This window comes from Heteronotia binoei, chromosome 19 (genome assembly GCF_032191835.1).
Source record: "Heteronotia binoei isolate CCM8104 ecotype False Entrance Well chromosome 19, APGP_CSIRO_Hbin_v1, whole genome shotgun sequence".
Lineage (NCBI taxonomy): Eukaryota > Metazoa > Chordata > Lepidosauria > Squamata > Gekkonidae > Heteronotia > Heteronotia binoei.
In genome coordinates this window covers 34134040-34160301 of record NC_083241.1, presented here as the reverse complement: position 1 = coordinate 34160301, position 26262 = coordinate 34134040, and the positions used below count along the sequence as shown (strand labels likewise).

At 49.1% G+C, this 26262-nt stretch overlaps 2 protein-coding genes across 3 annotated transcripts in view; one reads left to right on the top strand and one right to left on the bottom strand.

The window, feature by feature from the left end:
- SCAMP2 (secretory carrier membrane protein 2) overlaps nt 1-6649 on the bottom strand; it is a 33649-nt gene extending 27000 nt beyond the window's left edge. For both annotated transcript variants that reach the window (XM_060259827.1, XM_060259828.1), the window contains exon 1: nt 6491-6649. In XM_060259827.1, the coding sequence (XP_060115810.1) occupies nt 6491-6547 (57 nt within the window). In that variant the 5' untranslated portion in view covers nt 6548-6649. The remainder of the gene's footprint in view (nt 1-6490) is intronic.
- A 26-nt stretch (nt 6650-6675) lies between these two features.
- MPI (mannose phosphate isomerase) lies at nt 6676-25042 on the top strand. The gene is made up of 9 exons (XM_060259826.1): nt 6676-6922; nt 7788-7939; nt 11805-11932; nt 15818-16018; nt 18058-18199; nt 19433-19615; nt 20588-20761; nt 22081-22289; nt 24801-25042. The coding sequence occupies exons 2-9, from the start codon at nt 7900-7902 to the stop codon at nt 25017-25019; spliced, it is 1296 nt and encodes a 431-aa protein (XP_060115809.1). The 5' UTR covers nt 6676-6922; nt 7788-7899; the 3' UTR covers nt 25020-25042.
- Nucleotides 25043-26262: the final 1220 nt, after the last annotated feature.

The window sequence follows — 26262 nt, the reverse complement described above, 5'->3', positions numbered from 1 at the left end:
TTAGGGGAGGGGGTTCTCCCACCAACCGGCTGGTCCTGCAGTGGAGAGAAATCCCCGAAACTTGGGAGGACTTGGGGGCCAGGAACCCTGTTATGGACATGAGTCCTTTAAGGACCCAAATACCAGACATCAATGGGAGGGGCTGCGGCTGGGTGGGAGAGCCAGTTTGGTGTAGTGGTTAAGTGTGCGGACTCTTATCTGGGAGAACCGGGTTTGATTCCCCACTCCTCCACCTGCACCTGCTGGAATGGCCTTGGGTCAGCCATAGCTCTCTTATCTGGGAGAACCGGGTTTGATTCCCCACTCCTCCACTTGCACCTGCTGGAATGGCCTTGGGTCAGCCATAGCTCTCGTAGGAGTTGTGCTCAAAAGGGCAGCTGCTGCAAGAGCTCTCTCAGCCCCACCTACCTCACAGGGTGTCTGTCGTGGGGGGGGGGGGGAGGTAAAGGAGATTGTGACTGCTCTGAGATTCAGAGTATAGGGCGAGATATAAATCTGATATCTTCTTCTTCTTGGCATTCAGGAGGTCCGAGGTTCAGTCCCCAGCATCTCCTGTTGAAAGGACCAGGTAGTAGGTGATGTGAAGGACTTTGGTCTATGAGCCTCGAGAGCCGCTACAGGTCAGAGCAGAAAAGGCCACAGACATTTGTTATAGAGAGAGCTCAATCAGGATTATGGCAAAAGCCCCTAAGTATCTTCCCAGGATTTTTCTGCAAGTCTGGAAAAGGGAAGCAAGCAAACTTTTTTGGGATGCAACGCCACACACCCTTACGGTCCCAAACATAAAAGCAGAAGACTCATTTGGGCAGACGATCATGGCTGGGACTGCAGGTTAATCTTCGACATCGAAGGATTCTAAAGTAGGGTTGATTTTGTTCTGTTTAAGCAAAGGTAAGGGTTTCCCTCCCCCTCCTTGATTTGCTTTCAGGACAACACACTGGGTATCTACTTTCTGCCAAAAGTAGATGCAGAGAGTTCATGCCAACACCACCGATAAACTGCAGGTCCTGCTTTTTTAAAACATGCAATGGAACAATTTGACTTCTACTAGATCGCAGCTGGTCAACCTTGCTTAATGTAAGAGCCACATAGGATAAACGTCAGATGTTGGAGGGAGGGAGGCAAATAGATTGGGGGGGAGGGAGAGGTGGAAAGAAAGCTACTTTAACTTTAGAAGCATTCTCCAAGCTGCCAGCTGGCTTAGCTTGGAGAAGTCATTTAAAGAGAGAACTGCCTTCTCCTCCAAGCCAGCTGACGGGGTGGTGGGGGCTTTGAGAGCCATACAATATTGCGTGGAAGAGCCACATGCAGCTACCGAGCCACAATCTGATGATCCCTGCACTAGACAGACAACTAAGGATCTGAGCCCTGTGAGAAAGGATGAATCAACCTCGAAAGTTTAAAACACATTAGGCTCCTTACTAGGGCTGAAAAAGTGGGCCAAATGAGGTTAAAGCTTGCATTACATTTCAGTTCCAAGTGTCAGCAGGTCTGCAAACAGCAGATGGATTTCTATTGTAAGCAGGAGAAAGAGCTGACAGAGCATCTGTAACTGAAGGCAGCCTTAACGCCAAATGATAAGGGGGTTGGAGCACCTTCCCTAGGAGAAGAGGCTTTAAAAAAGAAGACTAAGAGGGGACAAGATGGAGGTTTATAACATCATGAAAGGAGTAGAGAGAACTGACAAAGAGAACTTTTTTCTCCCCCTCCCAAGACCAGAACTCCAGGGCCTCCAATGAAGAAGAAGAAGAATTGCAGATTTATACCCCGCCCTTCTCTCTGAATCAAAGACTCAGAGCGGCTTACAATCTCCTGTATCTTCTCCCCCCACAACAGACATCCTGTGAGGTGGATGGGGCTGAGAGGGCTCTCACAGCAGCTGCCCTTTCAAGGACAACCTCTGCCAGAGCTAATGGTGAACCCAAGGCCAATCCAGCAGGTGCAAGTGGAGGAGTGGGGAATCAAACCCGGTTCTTCCAGATAAAAGTCCACACACTTAACCACTACACCAAACTGGCTCTCTGGCTCTGAAGCTGATGGGCAGGAGGTTCAGAACTGTCGAAAGGAAATACTTCTTTGCTCAGAGAGGGATTCAAGTGTGGAATCTGCTGTCAGAGGATGTAGCGATGGCCACAGGAACGAACAGCTCTAAAAGGCAATTGGATAGATTCATGAAGGATAAGTCTATTTATCTGACTGATTCATAACCCGCCCTCCTCTGTGCAACAAGGCTCAGGGCAGGGGACAACATTCCCAACATACAAATTCAAATAACAAGTTAAAAAATAGTTTAAATGGCTACTAGCCATTTAAAAACAGCCATTTAAAAAAAGTTAAATGGCTACTAGCCATGGTGACTGAGGGGAACCTCCACATTGAGAGACACTAATCCTCTGACTCCTAGAACCAGGAGGCAACATCAGGGGAAGGCCTTGGCCCCTATGCCCTGTTGTTGACCCTCCAGAGGAACTGGTTGGCCACCATGTGAGACAGGATGCTGGACTAGACGGACCACTGCTATGATCCAGCAGGGCTCTTCTGAGGTTCTTGTGAAGGCCTCGACCTCTCTGCCCAGTTGCTGGTAGGCCGCTGTGTGAGACAGGGTGCTCGACTAGATGGACCACTCATCTGATCCAGAAGTGCTCTTCTGATGTTCTTATCAGGGGAAAGTCTTGGCCTCTATGTCCTGTTGCTGGAACTTCAGGGGAACTGGTTGGCCACCGTGTGAGACAGGATGCTGGACTTGATGGACTATTGGTCTGATCCAGCAGGGCTCTTTTGATGTTCTTAACACCATCTTTAGAAGATCTCTGAACACCTCCTTTAGAGAGTTAGAACAGGAAAGCATTCTGGATTTGCATGTGCCTGGAAATCCTTGGTTCAATGTTCTCTCCAAGCTGGGGATTCTTGTGGGCAAAAATTCTACCGTGTGAGCAGCTAGCATTAAAGTTGAGAGCAAGCCTACATTTGACTATCATGTAAACCTAGCCTAGAGGAAGCATCCGTGCGTTTAGACTGAATCTCTGTGAGCAGACCAGTGAAAATCTGTGCCTATCTGCTCACGTGCTCACACTAAAGGGAACCCTGGTCACAAATTACACCATCAGTTTACACTGAAGAGAGATTTAAACCTGAGTTCTACATGAGGAACTAGGATTGGAACGGACAGCTGCACCCCACAGAGCAGTTCTCCGTGGTGCTCCTGCACCAGGGCTGGCCAAACTTGCTTAGTGTAAGAGCCACATAGAAAAAACATCAGATGTTTGAGAGCTGCAAGACATGAATGTTCAGGGGAGAGACAGTGGCTCAGTGGTAGAGCATCCGCTTGGTAAGCAGAAGGTCCCAAGTTCAATCCCCTGGCATCTCCAACTAAAAAGGGTCCAGACAAGTAGGCGTGAAAAAAACCTCAGCTTGAGACCCTGGAGAGCCGCTGCCAGTCTGAGTAGACAAGACTGTCTTTGATGGACTGAGGGTCTGATTCAGTAGAAGGCAGCTTCATATGTTCATATGTAAGAAGAAGAGGAGGAGGAGGAGGAGGGGGGACAGTGGCTCAGTGGTAGAGCATCTGCTTGGTAAACAGAAGGTCCCAAGTTCAATCCCTGGCATCTCCAACTAAAAAGGGTCCAGGCAAGTAGGCGTGAAAAAACCCTCAGCTAAAGACCCTGGAGAGCAGCTGCCAGTCTGAGTAGACAAGACCGACTTTGATGGACCGAGGGTCTGATTCAGTATAAGGCAGCTTCATATGTTCTTCATATGTTCAAAGTTAGATGTTTGAGAGCCGGAGGGAGGAAGGGAAGGAAACTTTAACTTTGCATGCATTCTCAAAGTCGCCGGCTGGCTTGGTGAAGTGATTTAGAGAGAGAAATGCCCTCTCCAAGCTGGCTGACAGGGCTGTGGGGGCTTCAAGAGCCACTGTCTGGCCACTCCTGCACTGCACCATGACAGACGCCCATCAGTGCCTGACTCAGGCCATCAAGATTATGAGGCTGGTTTGGGAGCTGCCGGCTAACTCCCTCGGTAAACAATGGCATGTTTCAAAGATGCACGGAGCTGCCAAGGCAGCTGACTCAAACGGCAAAGCCTTACGCCGAGAACAGGCAAGATCCCAGAACGCTTCATTCCCCTCCCAGCTGCCAAGAAAGGACAATGCCCACACCTCCTGAACACTGTATCCAAACTGTCACAGCAGAGAGAAGTTATGATAGTCGAAGAATGCAGGCACCACATCAGAGTTAAAACTGTTGAAACCGGCAAATGCAAGGTGTTTTGCATCAGATGTGCTCATTGCCTTTGTGCAGTTGCCACAGCGATGTCACCCCTTTGGCAATTTCAGCCACTTCCTCTGAACCCACCGTAGCAAAAACAGAAGTCACGTGCGTACCCGCAAGAATTATTTGGAAAGAGTGCCTTTCTCCGAATGGATTCACATGTCGCCAGCAGGGCAGAAGCTTTGCGGGAATGTGATTGCAGAGAGCAGGGGTGGCCAAACTGTGGCTCGGGAGCCACATGTGGCTCTTTCACACAAATTGTGTGGCTCTCGAAGCCCCCACTGCCCTGTTGGCCGGCTTGGAGGAGGCATTTGTCTCATTAAATGCATTCTCCAAGCCAAGCCAGCCAGCAGCTTGGAGAATGCATTTAAAGTTGCTTTCTTTCCACCTCTCCCTCCCCCCACCTCTCCCTCTCTTCCTCCCTTCCTTCCAGTCTTGCAGCTCTGAAACATCTGCCGTTCATGTCTTGCGGCTCTCAAGCATCTGATGTTTATTCTATGTGGCTCTTATGTCAAGCAAGTTTGGCTATCCCTGGCATAGAGGCTGCCGAAGACAGAACGCTGTTTGAGAGAGCAGCTCCCCGCACATTTACAGCGATTGTCGTCCCGCTACTTTTCTTCGTTCTCTTTGCAAGAAGACAGAAAGTCTCTAGCACAGGGCTAGGGAACAGTGGCTCTCCAGAAGTTGGCCATGCTGGCTGGGGCTGATGGGAGTTGTAGGCAAAAAACATCCAGAGAGCCACTGTTCCCTACCCGTGAGAGCAGCTCAAAAGAGCTTGCTGCTTGCAAATTGCAGAATGTTGCTTTCTTCTCTGAAGGCCGAATTCCCATGTTTTTTTCACATTGCTGTTCAGTTGCAGTAAGGAATGATACTTCTTAGAAGCGGCAGCCTCTGCCCTGAAGGCTCTGCCGCCGCCACCATTCCAGATGTAGAAGAAGAAGATGATATTGGATTTATATCCCGCCCTCCGCTGCCTGGCATTACATTTTATGACACACATGGCCCGGCCTGACAAGGTCTCATTTATGTCAGATCCAGCCCTCATAACAAATGAGTTTGACACCCCTGCTCTAAAGCTTATATCCCAAAATCTTGTTTTATGGTGACACCAGACTCAAATTTAGCTGTTCTACTGCAGACCATCATGGTTACCCTCTGAAACTATAAAGTACAGAAGAAAGTTTGAGTCCAGTGGCACCTTTAAGGCCCACAAAGTTTAATTCTAGGTATGAGCTTTCATATGCACTCACTTCTTCAGACACACACACAAAAGCTCATACCTTGGATAAAAGTGTGTTGGTCTTAAAGGTGACCCTGGACTCAAACTTTGTTCTGTTGCTTCAGACCCACCTAAGATTACAAAGTGCAGGTTGCCACACAGGGTAAAGCGAGGGTAGAAAACTACCTGCTGGATTTCCCATAAGGAAAGAGAAACTCTGCGCCTAGCACAAACCTTCTCTTCTATTTGCTTCCTCCTCACGCACAAGATACTAGAGCTGTATCATCACTTGCAGCCTGCATTTCTCACCTGGACCGTAGGCAGATTACAAGCATGAGAAACAACCTTTGCAATCAATCACCAAGCAGATCACAAGATATGATGACATCTAGGTCTTAACTAAGATTCCTGGGAAGCAGGGCTGTAAAGGTGGGGTCCAGGGTCAGGCATGCCAATATGCATCTTGTTTAAGGCAATGAAAGGATCAGTTCAAGATAAACCTTTATCCCGAATCAGTCACCTCCAGGTGCAATACTCCCTCTAAGCTGTGGAATCTTGTGTGCAAAAATTCTACTTTGTGAGCTGCTGACATGAAAGTTGTGAGCTCCTGCATAAATTAGTTTGCTCTGGGTCCATTTTCTCTGAGCTATGACAAAAGCAGAGGCTTAAAAACTGTGAGCTAGCTCACACCAACTCAGCTTAGACTCACCAACTGCTCCAGAGCTAGACTTTTATATAGCAAATCAGCCCTTCTTATCTACCTATGGTTGACAGAAGGCACCTTTATCCTTCTTCCCAACCCCCTTCAAGCGCCACAGTCAATCAGGGAGCGTGGCAAGGAGTCTTCAGTCTCCTCCCCTTATTTAGGGCGTGGCTTCGCCCCTCCCAACCACAGGGGGAGGCTGCGCGCGCAGCCCCCTCTCAACTCTAAACAATCCCCCCTTCCCAACCCCAAGCGTAGTAGACCGGGGAAAGGACGACCGTTTCGCTGCAGCCCCCTCACCTGGAAGGGATTCACGTCCACCGGGTCCGCGAAAGGGTTCGTGTCGAAGGCCGACATGGCCGGTTCCGGGCTCGGTCAGGCCACCTCCTGCCACCGCACCTGCTCTCAATCCGGTCCGCTTCCTGCTCCCTAGAAACCAGACAAGAGAGCCACTTCCGGCAGGACGGCTCCGCCTCCGATGCGCATGCGCGTTGCTCCGCCAGCTGCCGAGCGTTCGGTGCCACGTGATAAAGCAGAGCTTGTGACTTCAGCGAGCAGGGGAGGGGAAAAGGAGCGATACGGAGGGCGCATGCGCAACAGGGAAAAGCCTTTCTGGCTCGGTTCTTTCGGCCCTGGCAGGGCGCTCGACAGGGACCGATGCTTTCTGAGCATGCGCACTAAGGACTGGCTCGGCTACAGTGTATTCATTCTACCCGCTTGCAGTTAGCAGAGGTGAATTCATGAATTGTATTAGTGGTTAATTGGCTTTTTAATTGCTGCTTCCGGTTAATTACTTAATAATTATTAATTCCGGTTAATTATTTAATACTTGTTTAATAATTGTCCATTTTAACTGTTTAAAAACCATTTTTTTTAGAAAATGAACAGAATCAATAATGCAGGTTAATAACTTACTCTGCTGGGCGTCTATGCAAGCTTACGAAATGTTGCTTCTTAAACAATACTAATTCCTAATCATCTGTCCCGATGCCAAACAACAGCGTTGCAGATTTGGATTAAACTTCACTAGAATCTTTTTTGCAAACGCTTTTGGGGAAACCCGATGCCAAAAAAGGCTGCCGTTTCAAAGGGGCGCTCGCCTCCCCTTTTTGTATCCCGGTCTACCTCCGAGAAGAGCCCCGTGGCGCAGTGTTAGAGCTGCAGTATTGCAGTCCTAAACTCTGCTCACGACCTGAGTTCGATCCCCGGCGGAAGCTGGGTTTTCAGGTAGCCAGCTCGAGGTTGACTCAGCCTTCCATCCTTCCGAGGTCGGTCAAATGAGTACCCAGCTTGCTGGGGAGAAAGTGTAGATGACTGGGGAAGGCAATGGCAAACCCCAGAGTCGGAATGACTGGTGCTTGCACAGGGGACCTTTCCTTTCCTGCCTTCAAGGCTTTCTGGTGCAAAAGCATCCGCCCACATTCCACAGGTGCAGCCTCGCCCCTTCCACCCACCTGCTGCGCCGGTTGAATCCCTGCCTGCCCCCGCCCCAACAGCCCTGCTCCGCAAACCCAAAGGACCGGCGCCTGAATACGGCTCTGGGGCTCGAGAACTGCTCTGGATCTAACTCCCTTTTGCACAATCCAACATTTTGCAGCCTCCTGCCACGGGTTGAGAATCCGAAGCGGGGAAACTACCTTTCCCGGCGTGCACGGCCCCCCGACTCCTGGAAGAGGCGGCGCTTCTCGCCTCCTTTGGCCGGCTGGGAAATGAGGCCGGGCAGCTTCGGAGCGATGGCAGAGGTGAGAGGTGAGTGATTCAAAGCCCTGCGCTGCGTGGGAAAAAGGGGGCGGGCCCGGGTCTCCTCGGGAGTAAGTCCAGGGCGGAGGCACGATCCTCCGGGGCCGCCATGCCTTGGAGGGCTTCAGCCCCATAGCTTTGGGAGCAATGCACCAGGAGATGGAGATGCCTTTTCTTTCTCTGGCTGGCTACTTCCTGGAGCAGTGGCGCACTGGGTCTAAAAATATTGGTTGCCAGGAGAGACATAGGGGGCCCGCCCACAACTCTAAGGCTATCATTTAATTTTTGTACGAAATAAATAAAATGTTCAAAAAAACACATAAGTGGGGAAAAGGTACAACTGAAACTTTTGCAAAATAAATATATGCATCTTAGCAATTACAGTGTGCATACATTTTACTTATCCCTGGCAGTATACGGTAGATACTAAATGCAAAGTCAGATTGCATTTTTTCCAGGGGAGTCCATCTCTGCCACCTGGAGATCAGTTGTAAAAGTGGGAGATCCCCAGGCCCCACCTGGAGGCTGGCAACCTGAAATACAATGTAAATGTTAGTTGCATTACAGTAATAACACTAGAACTTCTGTTATATTTTCAAGCTACTAAAAGGTCATTAACATTTTGAACATATTGCCTAATGTTTAAGGGGGTCCATTTGCCATTGGGCAAGCTGACGCCCTGGCCAGTCCGCCACTGTCCTGGAGGCACGCAGCCGACCCCTGCTGGAAACGGCACTGGGTTAGGTCTGCAACAACAAGGACGGCTTGAAGCGAGATGGGCCTTATTTTAAAAGCTGAAGCAGATGGCAAGTCGGTTCAGGAGGGGCAAAAAGGGAAACCCTTCTTGAGGCAGAGAGCAATTCAATTGTGGGAGGACTGTAGGGATGGCCGGAGGCGTAGAGGACTTTGAAAGGGGATTAGACAGGTTCATGGAGGGGAAATCTGCTAGTGGCTACTAGACAGAACCTCCATGTTCAGAGGTAGTCAACCTCTAAAGAGAGCCTCTGTGTTCAAAAGCAGGTAGGCAGGCAACCTCTGAATCCTGGAGTCAGGAGGCAACATCAGGAAGGCCACGACCTCTGTGCCCTGTTGCTGGCCCTTCAGAGGAACCTGTTGGCCACTGTGTGAGACAGGATGCTGGACTAGATGGGCCCTCACTGGTCTGATCCAGCAAGGCTCCTGCGATAGCCCCAGTCTCTCTGCCCTGCTGCTCGCCCTCCAGAGGAGCTGGTTGGCCACTGTTTGAGACAGGAGGCTGGTCTGGATGGAACACTGGTCTGATCCAGCAGGGCTCTTCTGATGTTCATGTCAAGGGAAAGCCTCAGCCTCCATGCCCTTTTGTTAGCCCTTCAGAGGAACTGGTTGACCACTGTGTGAGACAGGAGGCTGGACTAGACGGACACTGGTTTGATCCAGCAGGGCTCTTCTGAAGTTCTTATGAAGGCCTCAGCCTCTATGCCCTGCTGTTGGCCCTCCAGAGGAACTGGTTGGGGCCACTGTGTGAGACAGGAGGCTGGACTAGAAGGACCACTGGTCTGATCCAGCAGGGCTCTTCTTATATGCTTATGAAGACCTCAGTCTCTATGCCCTGTTTTTAGCCCTACAGAAGAGCTGGTTGGCCCCTGTGTGAGACAGGAGGCTGGACTGGATGGAACACTGGCTTCATCCAGCAGTATTTGTTCTGATGTTCTTATGAGAGACTGAATGTGTCAGAATTTACTGTGACCTTAGACCCAAACTGAGCTGCAGCAGGAGGTGGCTAGACGGGTGGAGAATTGCCCTCTCGATAACCGATGCAAAGTGGCACAAATGCATATTTATAGATGCAGCCAGTGCCAATTGCAGAACTCGGAACTGCTGTGGACAGTGCGTTAACCAAAGCCAAGAGATGCGGAAAGGTTATTTGTAATGCCAGCAGGGTCTGGATGATGCCTCCCAGGGTACAGCGGCCTGCTCAAACTCTTCTTGACGGTCTCAAGTTAGACACACAGCCCGTCTCAGGCACGTGACGATAGCTTTTCAAAGTGCTGTGGCTATTTATAGGGGCCAAAGTGCCTTCAGCCTGCGGGAGCCTCGCTAAAATAATCTCTCATCGTTCTCCCCCACCTCCCGCTAGAATATGAACAACGGCTTGAGGGGTCTCATTGTACAGTTCACTGATCCAGGGATAAAAACCCCCTTTGGCTTGTTTTTGCCTTCTGTTTGATACACTGTTCCCTGGTCGACATAAGGGTCACCCTTAAGGTACCATTGGATTCTTTTTTAGGATGGGATGTGGGCATGAAAGCCTTATGCACCCCTGAATATATGTATGTATATATGTGTATGTATATATACTGCCTTATAGAATGTAAAATTGTTCATTATTTTCAAATTGCTCGTCCAAGCCCGGCCTTCAGAATCTGAGGATCTCAGCGTGGTGGTGAAAAGAGCCATCAAGTCACAGCTGAGTTATGGTCACCCTGTGGGGCAGCGGTAGCCAAACTACAGCTCAGGAGCCACATGTGGCTCTTTCACACATAGTGTGTAGCTCACAAAGTTCACCCCATCGGCTAGCTTGGAGAAGGCCTTGGTCTCTTTAAATCGCTTCGCCAAGCCAGCTGGCAGCTTGGAGAAGGCATTTAATTAAAGTTGCTTTCTTTCCACCTCTCCATCCCCCATCTATTTTCCTTCCTTCCTTCTTTTGCAGCTCTCAAACATCTGGCATTTATTCTGTGCGGCTCTTACGTTAAGCAAGTTTGCCCACCCCTGCTGTAGGGTTTTCAAGGCAAGAGGCGTTCAGAGGTGGTTTGCAGTTGCCTGCCTCTTCATCACAACCCTGGTATTCTTTTGGAGGTCTCCCATCTAAATGCCAGGGCTGACCCTGCTTAGCTTCTGGGATCTAATGAGACTGGGCTAGATCTTCACAGGGGATCCTTTTTGAGCAAGCCGTTTTCACTTGGGAAGGAAATCTTGGCAATATGTATCCAGCCTTTCTCCCCGGTCACTGCAACACAAAGCAGATCATGATGAGGACAAAACAACATAAAAACACAAAGAAAAATAACCCCTGGGGAAATTTTTGCTTTGAAATCAAGAGCTTCTCTGGAGGGTTCAACTGCTAAATTCTGTCCCCCCACCCCACCCCGTGCCTTCTGTCAAAAGTTTTCTCTTTGATGCTAAAAATATCCATACTTTGGGGATTGCCTGGGATATGTTTTATTTGCAAATGATTCTGGACTGAGTACACAATTAACAAAATTACAAAGTGTGTTGTGCCTTCTTATTCCAAAAAAACTTTTTAAAGATTAAACCAACAAAATGAAGCTCCTGTTACCAACAAAAAGAATGGTTACGTATTCAAACCGTTCAAAATCATAGTACTATGCAATATACAAGACGTGGTATTATCAGCTTCTTCGTAATAGCGTGTCCTTCGACAAACACAGATAGTAAACACAATTGAGGAATTACAAATCGGAGTCCTTGCAAGTCCAAACTAGGTGGACTGCCTTCTGAGCGTTCTGAAGTTCCAGAACAAAGGTTCCATCGGCAAATTGCCAAGGGCATGAATAACAAGACACAGCACACTTTATATTTTTGCTAAATTTATTGAGTGCATTCAGTACAAAATTTTTGCTCCTCACCCAGGGCCTGGTCAGAGACTGCCCAGCTTCACTTCGGCAGGGCTTTTGGATCGTGCCCTGGGTTGCCAAACGAAGAGGCAGCAATGGGGTTTGCAAAGAGAACGGAAACACTGGTTATCATTCAGGAGACTCAAACGCACTGCAGATTGTGAAGCGTGTCAGGCTGATGCTTGAGGCCAGGGCTAGCTCGCTCCGGGGGTGTCCTTCCATAAAGGCTTTCCCCCCCCTCTTCTTCCTTGCTACTTCAGTCTTTCCCCTGGCCTGCGTGATCCAGAACTACGCCTGGGGCAAGTCTGGCCGGGACAGCGAAGTGGCACGACTCTTGGCCAGCAGCGAACCCATTATGCGGATTGAGTTGGAGAAGCCCTACGCGGAAGTAAGTGTTCGTCCTATTCCCTAGGGGCTGCCCCCCTGTCAGTCTTCCCCTTCTTGGACCTCTCCTGCATCCAGACACTGGGGAAGGGGCTGGTGGGGGGAATCCTGTTTAGCTTGCAGAAGGTCCTGGATGCAGTTCCACTTAAAGGAAGAAGAAGATGATACTGGATTTATATCCCGCCCTATACTCTGAATCTCAGAGCAGTCACAATCTCCTTAACCTTCCACCCCCCACCCACAACAGACACCCTGTGAGCTGGGTGGGACTGAGAGAGCTCTTGCAGCAGCTGCCATTTCAAGGACAACTCCTGCGAGAGCTACGGCTGACCCAAGGCCATTCCAGCAGCTGCAAGTGGAGGAGTGGGGAATCAAACCCAGTTCTCCCAGATAAGCGTCCCGCACACTTCACCAGTACACCAAACTGGATCTCTGATGGTAGGGAAGAACATAGGAACATCAGAAGAGCCCTCTGCATTGTGATACACACGGCACATTTTAGTATTTTCTCTAGCAATCTTTTATTCCAAAATTGGACAATACAATCAAACAAACCTTTGATGGCATGATAATACAATAAAACAGGAGTAAACAGTACAAAAACTAGATGCCTAAAAATATGAAAGAAGGTTGCCACCAGTGTTCCTTCTAAGCTGAGTTGGTGTGAGCTGGTTCACAGTTTTTTAGCCTCTGGCTCACACATTTTTGTTTTAGGAAGGATGGCCCCAGAGCAAACTAATTTATGCAGGAGCTCACAACTTTAATGCCAGTAGCTAACTTAGTAGAATTTTTGCTCACAAGACTTCAAAACTTAGAGGGAGTATTGGTTGCCAGAACCAGAACCCACTGAAATTAAAAAGGCAAAACAGGCAGACAGAATAGATCTATACAGGGGTGGAATTCTAGCAGGAGCGCCTTTGCATATTAGGCCACACCCCACTGATGTAGCCAATCCTCCAAGAGCTTACAAAAAAGAGCCTTGTAAGCTCTTAGAGGATTGGCTACATCCGCGGGGTGTGGCCTAATATGCAAAGGAGCTCCTGCTAGAATTCCACTTTTGGATCTATGTATCATATTCTCTAGTCCTTAACTTCCATAAACGTGGCAGAAACTCAGCCACAGATGCAGTGATTTCGAGGGATTTGACAGATAACAGAAAGGCTCAATCATTATTGGTCATAGGTTTTACAGAAGGGAGACGTGGGCGAATCTAGCAGCAGCGCAGAGAAGAATAGATCCAGGTGGGCGACCGTGTTGATCTGGAGCAATAGAACTAAAGTAGGAGTCCAGTAGCGCCTTTAAGACCAACAAAGTTTTATTCAGAATGTAAGCTTTCGTGTTCAGACAATGGAATGGGGTACAGTGAGCAGAGCTACATATAGTGGTGGGCAGCGGTTAATGCAAAGTAGTATAAAGTTAGAATGCAATGGCAAAATTCCTTATAAGGATTAGCCTTATCTGTCTTTCAAGACAGCTGAAGGGAAAAGGTTACGTCTGGCTAGCATAAAGGCTCTGCAATCTAAAGGACTTATTGGGTTAGAAAAAGACTGAGCCATAGAATCTTGTGTGAAAAAGAGGCCCAAATAACGTGGGGAGCAAACTCTAGAAATATAATAAAATAGTCGCGTGTAGAGACTGATTTTAAAAAGATCCCGGTGGGCAGCCGTGTCAGTCTGAAGCAGTAGAACAAAGCAGGAGCCCAGTAGCGCCTTTAAGACCGACAAACTTTTATTCAGAACGTAAGCTTTCGTGTGCATGCAGACTTCTTCAGACGAGGAATAAGGCACAGTAAGCAGAGCTGCATATAGTTGGTGAGGTTTAGGATGCAAAGTGGTACAAAGTTAAAATCCAATAGCAGAACAGTAAAATTAACAAATTCGGAAAGGAATTTATTTTAAAAAGTACATTTCAGTCTGCATTTCTGTGGAGGCTTGACTTGGCCGCAAAACCGAAAGCACATTCCAATCTAGCAGCTTGCCCTTAATGACCCATCTAAGCAGCAACATTTGGCCTCCCATCCGTGGGCAGAGGGGTAATTTAGCTCCGGAAGGAGGCCCAACGTGGAGAGGAGGGCAAAGTTAGCATCTCTTTGAAGGCCCATAGACTGATACAGTTGCAGGGAGGTTGATTTACAAGAGAGGCCTGTTATTTTGAATGTCCTGATAACACAACAAGCCTAAGAAAAACAGAAATGGCCTTGAAATGGATACATCTCTGGGAGAAGAATTGTTTTACTGTTGCCAAGAGGTACCAGCTTGCAGTGATGCGTTCTTTGAAATGTAAACAGCTGCTAATTTATTGAGCTCCATCCCAAAATTGGGATGCTCCAATGGAATGATGCCAAGTCATGTAGAATCGTTCTCTGATTATCCAGTAATGTATGTCTTGAATAATTTGCTTATGTCGCAAAAGGAATAAAACCTTTGGTCACCCCTGCATTCTTTGGAGAGCCCTTGGGTTTTCTGAGATTTTTGGTACTTTGAGAGCCGGTTTGGTGTAGCGGTTAAGTGCACGGACTCTTATCTGGGAGAACCGGGTTTGATTCCCTTCTCCTCCACTTGCAGCTGCTGGAATGGCCTTGGGTCAGCCAGAGCTCTTGCAGGAGTTGTCCTTGAAAGGGCAGCTGCTGTAAAAGCTCTCTCAGCCCCACCTACTTCACAGGGTGTCTGGCATGCAAAAGGTTCTGGATTTGATTCTTGGCATCTGGGAAGGACCTTTGTTGATTGCCAACGTGGTGTAGTGGTCAAGAGCGGTGGAGTTCACCATTTAACAGTGGTGGACTTCACTACCTTATGACATCTGAGTGCCAGTGTAGTGTGCAGGACAGAGGGACTGACTAGGATCTGGGTTCAAATTCCCTCTCACTGGTAACTCTTTCCCACGGTTGTTGTGAAGATAACGTGAAGACAACGTGGAGGAGAGAGATGTGTGCACAACCTGGGATGAAAATGTGACAGATGCTAAAGACCATTGTAAGAGTGGTTTGGCATGAGGGCTGAGATACAGGTTCAAGTCCCCACAGTGTTCCAAAGTTTACTGGGGTGTCTTCAGTCTTTCTCTCTCTCTTTCAAATAAGCTGCATTGTAGTATGAGGATTTGAAGTCAGGTCTCCCGTCCACCATTTCCCACCATTGTACCAGTGTGGAAAGCAACTGTGCAGGATTTTAGTCCAACCCACACTAGACTGCTAGTGACACCCTATCTGGAAGAGGGAAATGCAGTGTGGCATTTTTAAGAAGAAGAAGACGATGACTGCAGATTTATACCCCACCCTTCTCTCTGAATCAGAGACTCAGAAAGGCTTACAGTCTCCTGTATCTTCTCCCCCCACAACAAACACCTTGTGAGGTGGGTGGGGCTGAGAGAGCTCTCCCAGAAGCTGCCCTTTCAAGGACAACCTCTGCCAGAGCTATGGCTGACCCAAGGCCATTCCAGCAGCTGCAAGTGGAGGAGTGGGGAATCAAACCCGGTTTTCCCAGGTAAGAGTCTACACACTTAACCACTACACCAAACTGGCTTTTAGATTTCTTTTTACATCTTCCTAGGCAACTGTTTTCCTGAGAACCAGTTTGGTGTGGTGGTTAAGAGCAGTGGACTCTAATCTGGAGAACCAGGTTTGATCCCCACTCTTCAACGTACAGCCAGCTGGGTGACCCTGGTTCAGTCATACTTCTCTCAGAGCTGTTCTTTCAAGAGCAGTTCTCTCTTAGCCCCACCTGCCTCACAGGGTGCCTGTTGTGGGGAGGGGAAGGGAAGGGGATAGTAAGCTGCTCTGAGCCTCCAAGTGAAGGCCAGGGTATAAATCCAACTCTTCTTACAAATCCATGTGAACTTACTGTATGTCTAACCTCTCTCCCCCCCCTTCCTTCTCTCCCCTCTCCTGGCCTAGCTCTGGATGGGCACGCATCCCAAAGGCGACTCCCCCATTCTGGACAACCGCATCCCCCAGAAGACCTTAGGGCAGTGGATTGCGGAGAATCCTGGGTGTTTGGGTTCAAAGGTCAAAGAGATGTTTCACGGGCAGCTGCCCTTCCTGTTCAAGGTGCTCTCGGTCAACACGGCCTTGTCCATCCAGGCGCATCCTAACAAGGTGAGACTTTCTTGGTGCAGGCAAAGCAAACGGCGTCTCACTACCTGCTCTCAAATGCGACCTGTGCCATTCGAGCAGCCTTCTCATGGCCTCCTCTCTCAGGACTGTCCGTTCAGCAGCGGGCTTGTTCTTTGGGAAGACTGATCCTGTCCTCCAGTTGCAGATTTCGTGGTTTTAGACCTCTGTGCACAAAGAGAATTGTGACCTTTCTTCAGAGTGAGTGAACAGTGGGGCCTTTAAACAAGGAATCAGTGGGGGGGGGGGGGAGTGGGTTTCATCCTAGAACCCAAAGGTGAGATGGTTACCTAGGGTGGCAGATCAGTTCCCACTTTGATAAAGGTTCTCTTGAAACGCAGCCCTTCTCAGCTGGCTTGCCCGTTAGAGGCCGGGGTCAGCGTCACTGGATCATCTTTCTATCTATTGTCCGCTTGAAATGAAGAATTTTGGTCTTCTCGACTTCATTGTGACCCTGAACATACCAATTAACATTCTGTTGGTTCTTTGTTTCACAAAAGCTTTCTGGATTGATCTCTGTCTCAGAAGAGTGGTTCGCTTTTGTTCACAGCGCTGTTTCTGTGTAACGGTTGTGACCTTTCCTAATATTATAAGATTTCTAATAATAACCACTTCGTTCACAATGAATCGGGTTGAATATTTATTAAGTTTCACTGTAGACTCCACAGTTTTCAATTTGTTTGTTTTCATTACTGTGTATCTCACTGTCCCCCCCCCCCAGTAGCTTCTCCTGTTTTCCAGTTTATCCTCACAACAGCCCCTTGAGGTAAATCAGCCTGAGAGGATGACCGTCCCCAGGTCACCGAGTGAACTTCGATGTCAGAGTGAACCTGGGTCTCCCAGCTCCTAGTCTCAGACTCTAACCTTTATACAACTTTTGGCTTTTGTAATATTTAATAACATTTTTGGTTAATGGATCACTTGAGATCCATCCACCCTGCTTCCCTCCATGCTTGCATCATGCAGACCCTCATCGGCGGCCTGTTGAAGAACATAAGAACAGAGAAGCCATGTTGAATCAGAACAATGGCCCATCCAGTCCAACACTCTGTGTCACACAGTGGCCAAAAAAACTCAAGTGCCATCAGGAGGTCCACCAGTGGGGCCAGAACGCTAGAAGCCATCCCATTGTGCTGCCCCTCCAAGCACACAGAATACAGAGCATCACTGCCCCAGACAGAAGGTTCCAACAATACCCTGTGGCTAATAGCCACTGATGGACCTCTGCTCCATATGCTTATCCAATCCCCTCTTGAAGCTGGCTATGCTTGTAGCTGCCACCACCTCCTGTGGCAGTGAATTCCAAGTGTTAATCCCCCTTTGGGTGAAGAAGTACTTCCTTTTATCCGTTCTAACTTGACTGCTCAGCAGTTTCATTGCCCACGAGTTCTTGTATTGTGAGAAAGGGAGAAAAGTCCTACTTTCTCTACCTTCTCTATCCCATGCATAATCTTGTAGACTGCTGTCGTGTCATCCCGCAGTCGACGTTTCTCCAAGCTAAAGAGCCCCAAGCATTTTAACCTTCCTTCATAGCTTCATAAGCTATGACCTGTCATTTCCTAATGGAGCCATGGTGGCGTAGTGGGTAAGAGTGTCAGACTAGGATCAGGGAGACCCGAGTTAAAATCCTTGCTTTGTCACTGAAGCTCGCTGGGTGACACTTGGCCTGTCACACTCTCTCCTACCTCCCAGGGTTGCTGTGGGGGTAAAACAAAAGAGAGAAGAAAGGGACTAAATGGACTACATAATAAAGATCTAAGGGTCAAGGCCTGTGTTCCCTCTAAGCTGAGTTAGTGTGAGCTAGCTCACAGATTTTAGCCTCCAGCTAATTTTTGTCTTAGCTTAGGAAAAATGACCCCAGAGCAAACTGATTTACGCAGCAGCTCACGACTTTAATGCCAGTAACTCACAAAGTCAAATTTTTGCTCACAAGACTCCGCAGTTTAGAGGAATCTTTGAAAAGGTCCCTTGTTGCTGCCGTAGGTGAGGGCCACCTCTGAACTCTGTCCCTGCTCTTTTGCCAGGAACTGGCGATGAAGCTTCACGCCAAGCACCCAGAGAACTACCCCGACGCCAACCACAAGCCAGAGATGGCCATCGCCCTGTCCACCTTTGACGGTCTATGCGGCTTCCGTCCTGTTGAAGAGATTGTGACCTTTCTTCAAAGTAAGTGAATGGCGGGGCCTTTAAAACAAGGAGGGGGGGAAGCAGCAGAGGCCTGAATGGAACCTCCGTGAGCAGAGGCAGTCTACCTCTAATTGCTGGTTGCCAAAGGCCAGGGCGAAAAACTCTTACAGGGTGTCTGTTGTGGGGGGGTGGAGGGGGGAGGGAAGGTGGAGGAGATTGTGACCGCTCTGAGACTCTGAGATTCAGAGTATAGGGCGGGATATAAATCTAATATCATCTTCTTCTTCTTCTTCTTCTTCCCTCTGAGCTGAGTTAGTATGAGCTAGCTCACAGCTTTTTAGCCTCCAATCCACACGTTTTGGTCTTCGCCCAAGAAAAATGGCCCCAGGGCAAACGTGTTTATGCAGACTTTCTCAACTTGAATGCCAGTAGCTCAGAAAGCAGAATTTTTGCTCACAAGACGCTCACAGCTTAGAAGGAGCGTCAGTCCCAACTATGGGAAGACCAGTGGGATATAAACAAATACCAAAAAAGAAAAATCCATGCAAATAGCATTTAGAGAGTGGGATTAAGGTTTGGGAGAGTTGGGGGTTGACAGTTTGGTGTTGTGGTTAAGTGGGCGAACTCTTACCTGGGAGAACCAGGTTTGATTCCCCACTCCTCCACTAGCAGCTGCTGGAATAGTGGAGGAGTGGGTCAGCCATGCTTTTGTAGGAGTTGTCCTTGAAAGGGCAGCTGCTGTAAGAGCCCTCTCAGCCCCATTCACCTCACAGGATGTCTGTTGTGGGTGGAGGGGAGGTAAAGGAGATTGTGACCGCTCTGAGATTCAGAGTATAGGGCGGGATGAAGAAGATATTGGATTTATATCCCGCCCTCCATTCCGAAGAGTCTCAGAGCGGCTCACAATCTCCTTTACCTTCCTCCCCCACAACAGACATCCTGTGAGGTGGGTGGGGCTGGAGAGGACTCTCACAGCAGCTGCCCTTTCAAGGACAACCTCTGCCAGAGCTATGGCTGACCCAAGGCCATTCCAGCAGGTGCAAGAGGAGGAGTGGGGAATCAAACCCGGTTCTCCCAGATAAGAGTCCGCACACTTAACCACTACACCAAATTGGCTCTCCAATTTCTTCTTCTCTTATATCTCAATATCCAATTTCTTCTTCTCTTCCCAAGACATTGCCAGTGATTCAGCGGATTCCCCTCTCACTGCATTGGACCTGCGGGTGCGTTGCGGTCCTTGTTGACAGTGCGTGCATCTGTTTTTCCCCACAGAGATTCCTGAATTCCGAGCCCTGATTGGGAATGTGGCCGCCGAGCAGCTGGAGCGCAGCGTGAGGGACGACCCCCGGGGAGTGTCGGCCGCGCTGCGCGTCTGCTTCACCAGGATGATGAAGAGTGAGAAGAAAGTCTACACGGAGCAGCTCAGCCTGTTGGTGAAGCGGATGACCGAGAAAGGTGAGCGGGGGGGGACGGTTTCGTAAAGCACCTTTGTGACCTTTTAGCATGAGCTCGATGGAGCAATTGACTGTACCTTGGGGCCATTTCCCGCCGTAGCCAGACAACAGCCCAAGCATTGACATCAAACTTTATTGGGGCTCTTTAGCTTGGGTCTCACATCTGGCCCTGCCGCTAGGCAAACTAGGCAGTTGCCTAGGGCACCCAGACTTCTGGGAGCTTTTAATTGTGACTTGGTGACATTATCAGTGCGGAGGGGGGGGGGACGCCAGAAGTTAGCCTAGGGTGCCAGACAGTCTAAGGCCAGCCCTGTTGGGTCTTAAAGGGGCCACTGGACTCAGACTTTGTTGTGAAGATGTATAGTTTCCCACCATGCTCTTCTTGAGTCTCGTCAATCTCTTGAGTTTTGATGTCATTGGGCTCTTTCATTACAAAAGGCTGCTGATCTCTGGAACGGAGCCTTGCTAAGAAGAAGACGACTGAAGATTTATACCCCTCCTTCTCTCTGAATCAGACACTCAGAGCGGCTCACAATCTCCTATATCAGGGGTGGCCAACGGTAGCTCTCCAAATGTTTTTTTTTTTTGCCTACAACTCCCATCAGCCCTGGCCAGCATGGCCAATGGCTGGGGCTGATGGGAGTTGTAGGCAAAAAAAAAACATCTGGAGAGCTACCGTTGGCCACCACGGTCCTATATCTTCCTCCCCCCACAACAGACACCCTGTGAGGTGGGTGGGGCTGAGAGGGCTCCCACAGCAACTGCCCTTTCAAGGACAACTCCTATAACAGCTATGGCTGACCTAAGCCCATTCCAGCAGCTGTAAGTGGAGGAGTGGGGAATCAAACCTGGTTCTCCCAGATAAAAGTCCATGCACTTAAGCACTACACCAAACTGGCTCTAAGGTGATGGACCCTATGGAGAGGCCTCTGCTGCTCGCTCTTCAGGGGTTTCTGTGCCTCTCTTTCCTCAGCTGCTTTAGGGGAAGACACTTCAGCCAGCCTCGGGGCCCTTCTTCTCCAGCTTCACTCGCAGTTCCCTGGAGACATCGGCTGCTTCGCCATCTATTTCCTGAACCTGGTGAGAATGAAGCCGGGAGAGTCCATGTTCCTTGGAGCCAATGAGCCGCACGCCTATCTCTACGGAGGTGAGTGTCCGCACTGAGCATCGTGTGACATAGCAGCTGCTGTGTCCCGTCAGGACTGGGGAGATCTATTCACTTATCACTCTGCTCCAGGGGTCCCCAACCTTTTGGAGCCTGTGGGCACCTTTAGAATCCCGACACAGGGTGGTGAGTGCAACCATAAAATGGCAGCCTCAGGAGGTGGAGCCAATAAAAATGGCTGCTGCAGGAGGCGGAGCCACACACACAAAGGAAGGCCAAGTTCCAGGGAGAAGAGAGGTGATTTTTAAAAATGCGCTGGGGAAGAAGAGCAAGAGAGAATAAAAGAAATGCTGCAGCGGTAGCTGCTGTTGAAATGTTATTTTAATCTGCATAGTTAAGGGATGTCAGACACGCAGCCTGAGGGCCAAATCAGGCCCCTGGAGAGCTGCTATCAGGCCCACAAGCAACTCACTGTCATCTGCTTCCTTCTCTCTCTCTTGCTTCCTTCTGCATCATAGCTTGCTTTGCTAGGCTTGCTCAATCGCAGAGGAGCTACAGAGCAAAACCTGTATTTTCTATATTGGCTGACCAGCACATGAAGCAGCTTCTGTACAAAAGCTTGCAATGCCCAATCATTTCATATTTTCCCCAAGGTCTTAGGTTCAAAGCATTGATTGACCCAGGAACAACTCCTGAACAGCATACTCAAGATTGCTGCCACACAGACGTCTCCAGATTTTGATGCAATAATTCAGAGCAAGAGGTGTCAGTTATCAGAAACTGTTAAATTAACAAAATACTGCAAGAATGCTAATCTTTTAACCATGTTTAAGTTTTTAATTGTGTTTGTCTGTGCCCTGGAGAGTGCATTTAAAGTTAAAGCTGCTTTCTTTCCACCTCTCCTTCCTTCCTTCCTTCCTTCCTTCCTTCCTTCCTTCCTTCCTTCCTTCCTTCCTTCCTTCCTTCCTTCCTTCCTTCCTTCCTTCCTTCCTTCCTTCCTTCCTTCCTTCCTTCCTTCCTTCCTTCCTTCCTTCCTTGTCTTACGGCTCTCAAACATCTGACATTTACTCTGTGGCTCTTACGTTAAGCAAGTTTGGCCACCCCAGCTCTAAGCTGAGTTAGTGTGAGCTAGCTCACAGATTTTTAGCCTCCAGCTCACACATTTTTGTCTTATTTCAGGAAGGATGACCCCATGGCAAACTAATTAATGCAGTAGTTCCCAACTTTAATGCCAGTAGCTCACATAGTAGAATTTTTGCTCACAAGACTCTGCAGCTTAGAGGGAATGCTGAATGGGACCAGGAAGGGTTGTGCACACACTGACCATTGGTTCCCTCCCCCCTTGGCTTTCAATCCTGCAGACTGCATTGAGTGCATGGCCTGTTCGGACAACACGGTGCGGGCGGGCCTCACGCCCAAGTTCATCGACGTCCACACCCTGTGCGAGATGCTGAATTACACTCCAGCCCCGAGCAGTTCCAAGGTGCTGACGCCCACCCAGAGCCGCTTGGACCCTTGCGTCTCCATCTACGATCCTCCAGTCCCAGATTTTGCCGTCATGAAAATAGAGGTAAGTGTGGACGTCTTTGAAGAGGGGTGTGGAGAAACGCCATTTTAGGCTATGGTTATCTGGAAGTTGGCAGGAAGAGGCCATCAAACTCGAGTCAGGCTTTGGCCTAGTCTCTTCCTCCTGCCCCCTCCCCTCCTGCCTGGAACCAGCAATTCGGGGGGGGGGGACCTCCTAGAGACAGGAAGTCCTTGAGGCCTGTCTCCCAAAATGCTGCAAGAGAGGCAAACCAATTCCTGGGCGTGAATTGCAATTTATATTGGAGATTTTGGGCAGGAAGCAGGCAGTTTAATCCTGGAGTTCAGTTAGTTCAGAAGGTATGGTCAGGCTTGCAACAATATAAGTGAGGTGCCTGCCCTGCATGACATCCGTTTAGGGCAAGTATTATAACAGGGAGAGAAGGAGCATTTTTTTCCCTACTTCCATTTGTTTCTTCTGTTCACTTTTTAAAAAATGCCTGTAAATAGTTGTATACTTTAAATAAATGTTACGTTTGTGTACCACATAGTTCCCCCAACCGCTTGGAATGCTAGGAGTGGGTTGGGGAATCCCTAAGGAGGAGAGAAGTGGAATAGCTGGTTGCCAACTCTCCAGGGGAGCCCCAAAGTTCCATGGGAAACCCTGAACAGAGTTCCTAGTGAGTCCAGAGGGAGGTTAGGAGGCCGTCCCGCCTAACCAGAGCCCAGAGAGGGACAGTGGTGGCAGCTGAGGCAGCAAAGTGGAACAGCCCTTTCAGGTCAGTATACCAGGAAGGGCTGGGCAGGATCGGGACCAGCTGACAGACGCAGGACCGGTCCGCCACAAGGGGCAAGGAAAGTGCAGGAGGGTTGGAGCTTTTTGCACTCACTTCTCCTTTTTAGGGTTGCCGGTCATCTGCTGGCCACCCCTGTGAGCTTTTAGGGGCCAGGCAGGAAGTGACATCACTGCAAGTGATGTTGCAGCAACATTCTAGGGCAGGGGTGGCCAACGGTAGCTCTTCAGATGTTTTTTTTGCCTACAACTCCCATCAGCCCCAGCCATTGGCCATGTTGGCTGGGGCTGATTGAGAGTTGTAGGCAAAAAACATCTGGAGAGCTACCATTGGCCACCCCTGTTCTAGGGATTTCCTGAATCTCTAGATTTAGTAAGAACATGAGAGAAACCATGTTGGATCAGGCCAATGGCCCATGCAGCCCAACACTGTCTGTTACACGGTAGCCAAAATCCAGGTATCATCAGGAGGTCCACTAATGGGCCCAGAACTCCAGAATCCCCCCACGGTTGGCCCTCCAAGCACTAAGAATGCAGACGTCACTACCCCAGACAGGGCGATTCACACACACTGAATAGCACACTTTCAATTCACTTTGCAATTGGATTCTGCTTTGTCAAATGGCAGAATCCACCAGCAAACGGTCATTGAAGTGGATGGAAACTTTTACACACATCATTTTAGCACATGTGAAACTGTGTTCCATCTATGCCGTGTGGCTAATAGCCACTGATGTGCCTCTGCTCCATGTTTCTCCAGTCCCCTCTTGAAGCTACCTCTGCTCGTCGATGCCACCACTTCCTATGGCAGTGAACTCCTAGAGCGTCAGAACCAATGTTCCCTCTAAGCTGAGCTAGCGTGAGCTAGCTCACAAGTTTTTAGCCTCCAGCTCACACATTTTTGTCTCAGCTCAGGAAAAATGGCCCCAGAGCAAACTAATTTCTGCAGTAGCTCACAACTTTAGTGCCGGGAGCTCACAAAGTAGGATTTTTGCATACAAGACTCCACTGCTTAGCGGGAACGTTGCTTAGCACATCCTCACTATTTTTTTTAATTAGCAATTCATTGTATTTTCAAAATATAAATGTGACAAAATAATATAGTACAGTACAATGGCTGTAGTCAGATATTAATAAAAATACAGCATTTTAAGAAACATATGTCTGTTTTAAACGTATACTGGAAATTTTCAATATTTAGTCGTTTCAAACACTTTCTCTGAATACAGAGTCTATAGAGAGCCAGTATGGTATAGTGGTGAAGTGCGTGGACTCTTATCTGGGAGAACCGGGTTTGATTCCCCATTCCTCCACTTGCAGCTGCTGGAATGGCCTTGGGCCAGCCATAGCTCTTGCAGAGCCATCCTTGAAAGGGCAGCTTCTGGGAGAGCTCTCTCAGCCTCACCCACCTCACAGGGGGAGGGGGGAAGGTAAAGGAGATTGTGAGCCACTGAGACACATAGTGGAGGGCGGGATATAAATCCAATACCATCATCATCTTCTAGTCTAAGGAATTTAAAATCCAGTAAGTTTACTATAAACACTGTGTATCAATCAAATTGGGAATATCATTATGTTTTCATAAATATTCCATTATGGGGAACCAGATTGCCATATCTGTTTCTTTATTTTTTTTTACTCTGTATGTTTAAGTCTTTTGGTTTTACTTTCTGGTAGCCAGGGGGAGGGTGGGCCAGAATCCTTGAGCTGGAAGCAAAGTTCCCCATTACCTCTCCTGACACCATCTCTCCCCTCCCCTTGCAGATACCTTCCCCTGTCAAGCTGTACCTCGTTTCGGCCATCGACTCCGCCAGCATCCTGCTGGTGATCAAGGGAACGGCTGTGGGCACCTCCACTGCCACCCCCTCAGAGATGGCCCTCCGCCCGGGCATCGTGCTCTTCATCTCCGCTAACGAGAGCATCTCCTTGCGGCTCTCTGCGTCAGACGGGATGCTGATGTTCCGAGCCTGTTGCCTTGTATAACATGGGATGCTTTAACCCTCTGACCTGGTGTGACTCGATTTTAGAACCGATAGAGAAACCGCCTGCCTCTTCTCGAGGCTTTCTGCCCTTCTACCTGCCTCCTCTGAGGCTTCCTGTCCCTCTAGCTAGTTTGGTGTAGTGGTTAAGTGCGTGGACTATTATCTGGGAGAACCGGGTTTGATTCCCCACTCCTCCACTTGCACCTGCTGGAATGACCTTGGGCCAGCCATAGCTCTGGCAGAGGTTGTCCTTGAAAGGGCAGCTGCTGTGAGAGCCCTCTCAGCCCACCCACCTCACAGGGTGTCTGTTGTGGAGGAGGAAGGGAAAGGAGATTGTGAGCCGCTCTGAGACTCTTCGGAGTGGAGGGCAGGATATAAATCCAATATCATCTTCTTCTTCTTCTTCTCTGCTTGCCACATCCAAAACTCTGAGCATTAAGCTCATTAAGAGAGCCAGTTTGGTGTAGTGGTTAAGTGCGCAGATTCTTATCTGGGAGAACTGGGTTTGATTCCCCACTCCTCCACTTGCACCTGCTGGAATGGCCTTGGGTCAGCCAGAGCTTTCACAGGAGTTGTCCTTGAAAAGGCAGCTGCTGTAAAAAGCTCTCTTAGTCTCACCTACCTCACAGGGTGTCTGTTGTGTGTGGGGGTGGGGGGAAGGTAGAGGAGATTGTAAGCCGCTCTTGAGTCTCTGATTCAGAGAGAAGGGCGGGGTATAAATCTGCAGTCTTCTTCTAAGCTGGCTCTTCCTTGACCAACGGCTGTTTCCCTACCTTCTGATTCCCAAGCAGGCCAGGTTTGTTCATTGCGACAGCTGCGCGATTTTAAGATGATAGAATCTCCTTCTTAAGTGGAAAGAGACTTAATTCCCCCCCCCCCTTCATAGCTGAGTATTCTTCCTGGCTTGTAGAATGCCAAAGTTTCAGCTTTAGGATAGGTTTTATCCTCTTCATGTTTTCTTCCTGGTGCTTTGTAAGGGGGAGATCTGCCCTACGACTTCCGTTTTGGAAACTAGCATGCCGAGGGGTTAGGCGACTCCTGCCTTCTACGACTCACCCGCGAGAGGGATGGAAGGTTCAGACCAAACCCCTGGTGCCGTTCAGCTCAGTGCCTGCGCCAGTCCTTCCTGGCTGTCTCCGAAAGGCCCTCCGAGGCGTGAAAATCAAAAGGCTGTTTTGCATTACGTCCCCGTCGCTAGCAACCCTCCAGCAGGGGACTAGCTGGGCCCCAGAGTCTTCCTCAGC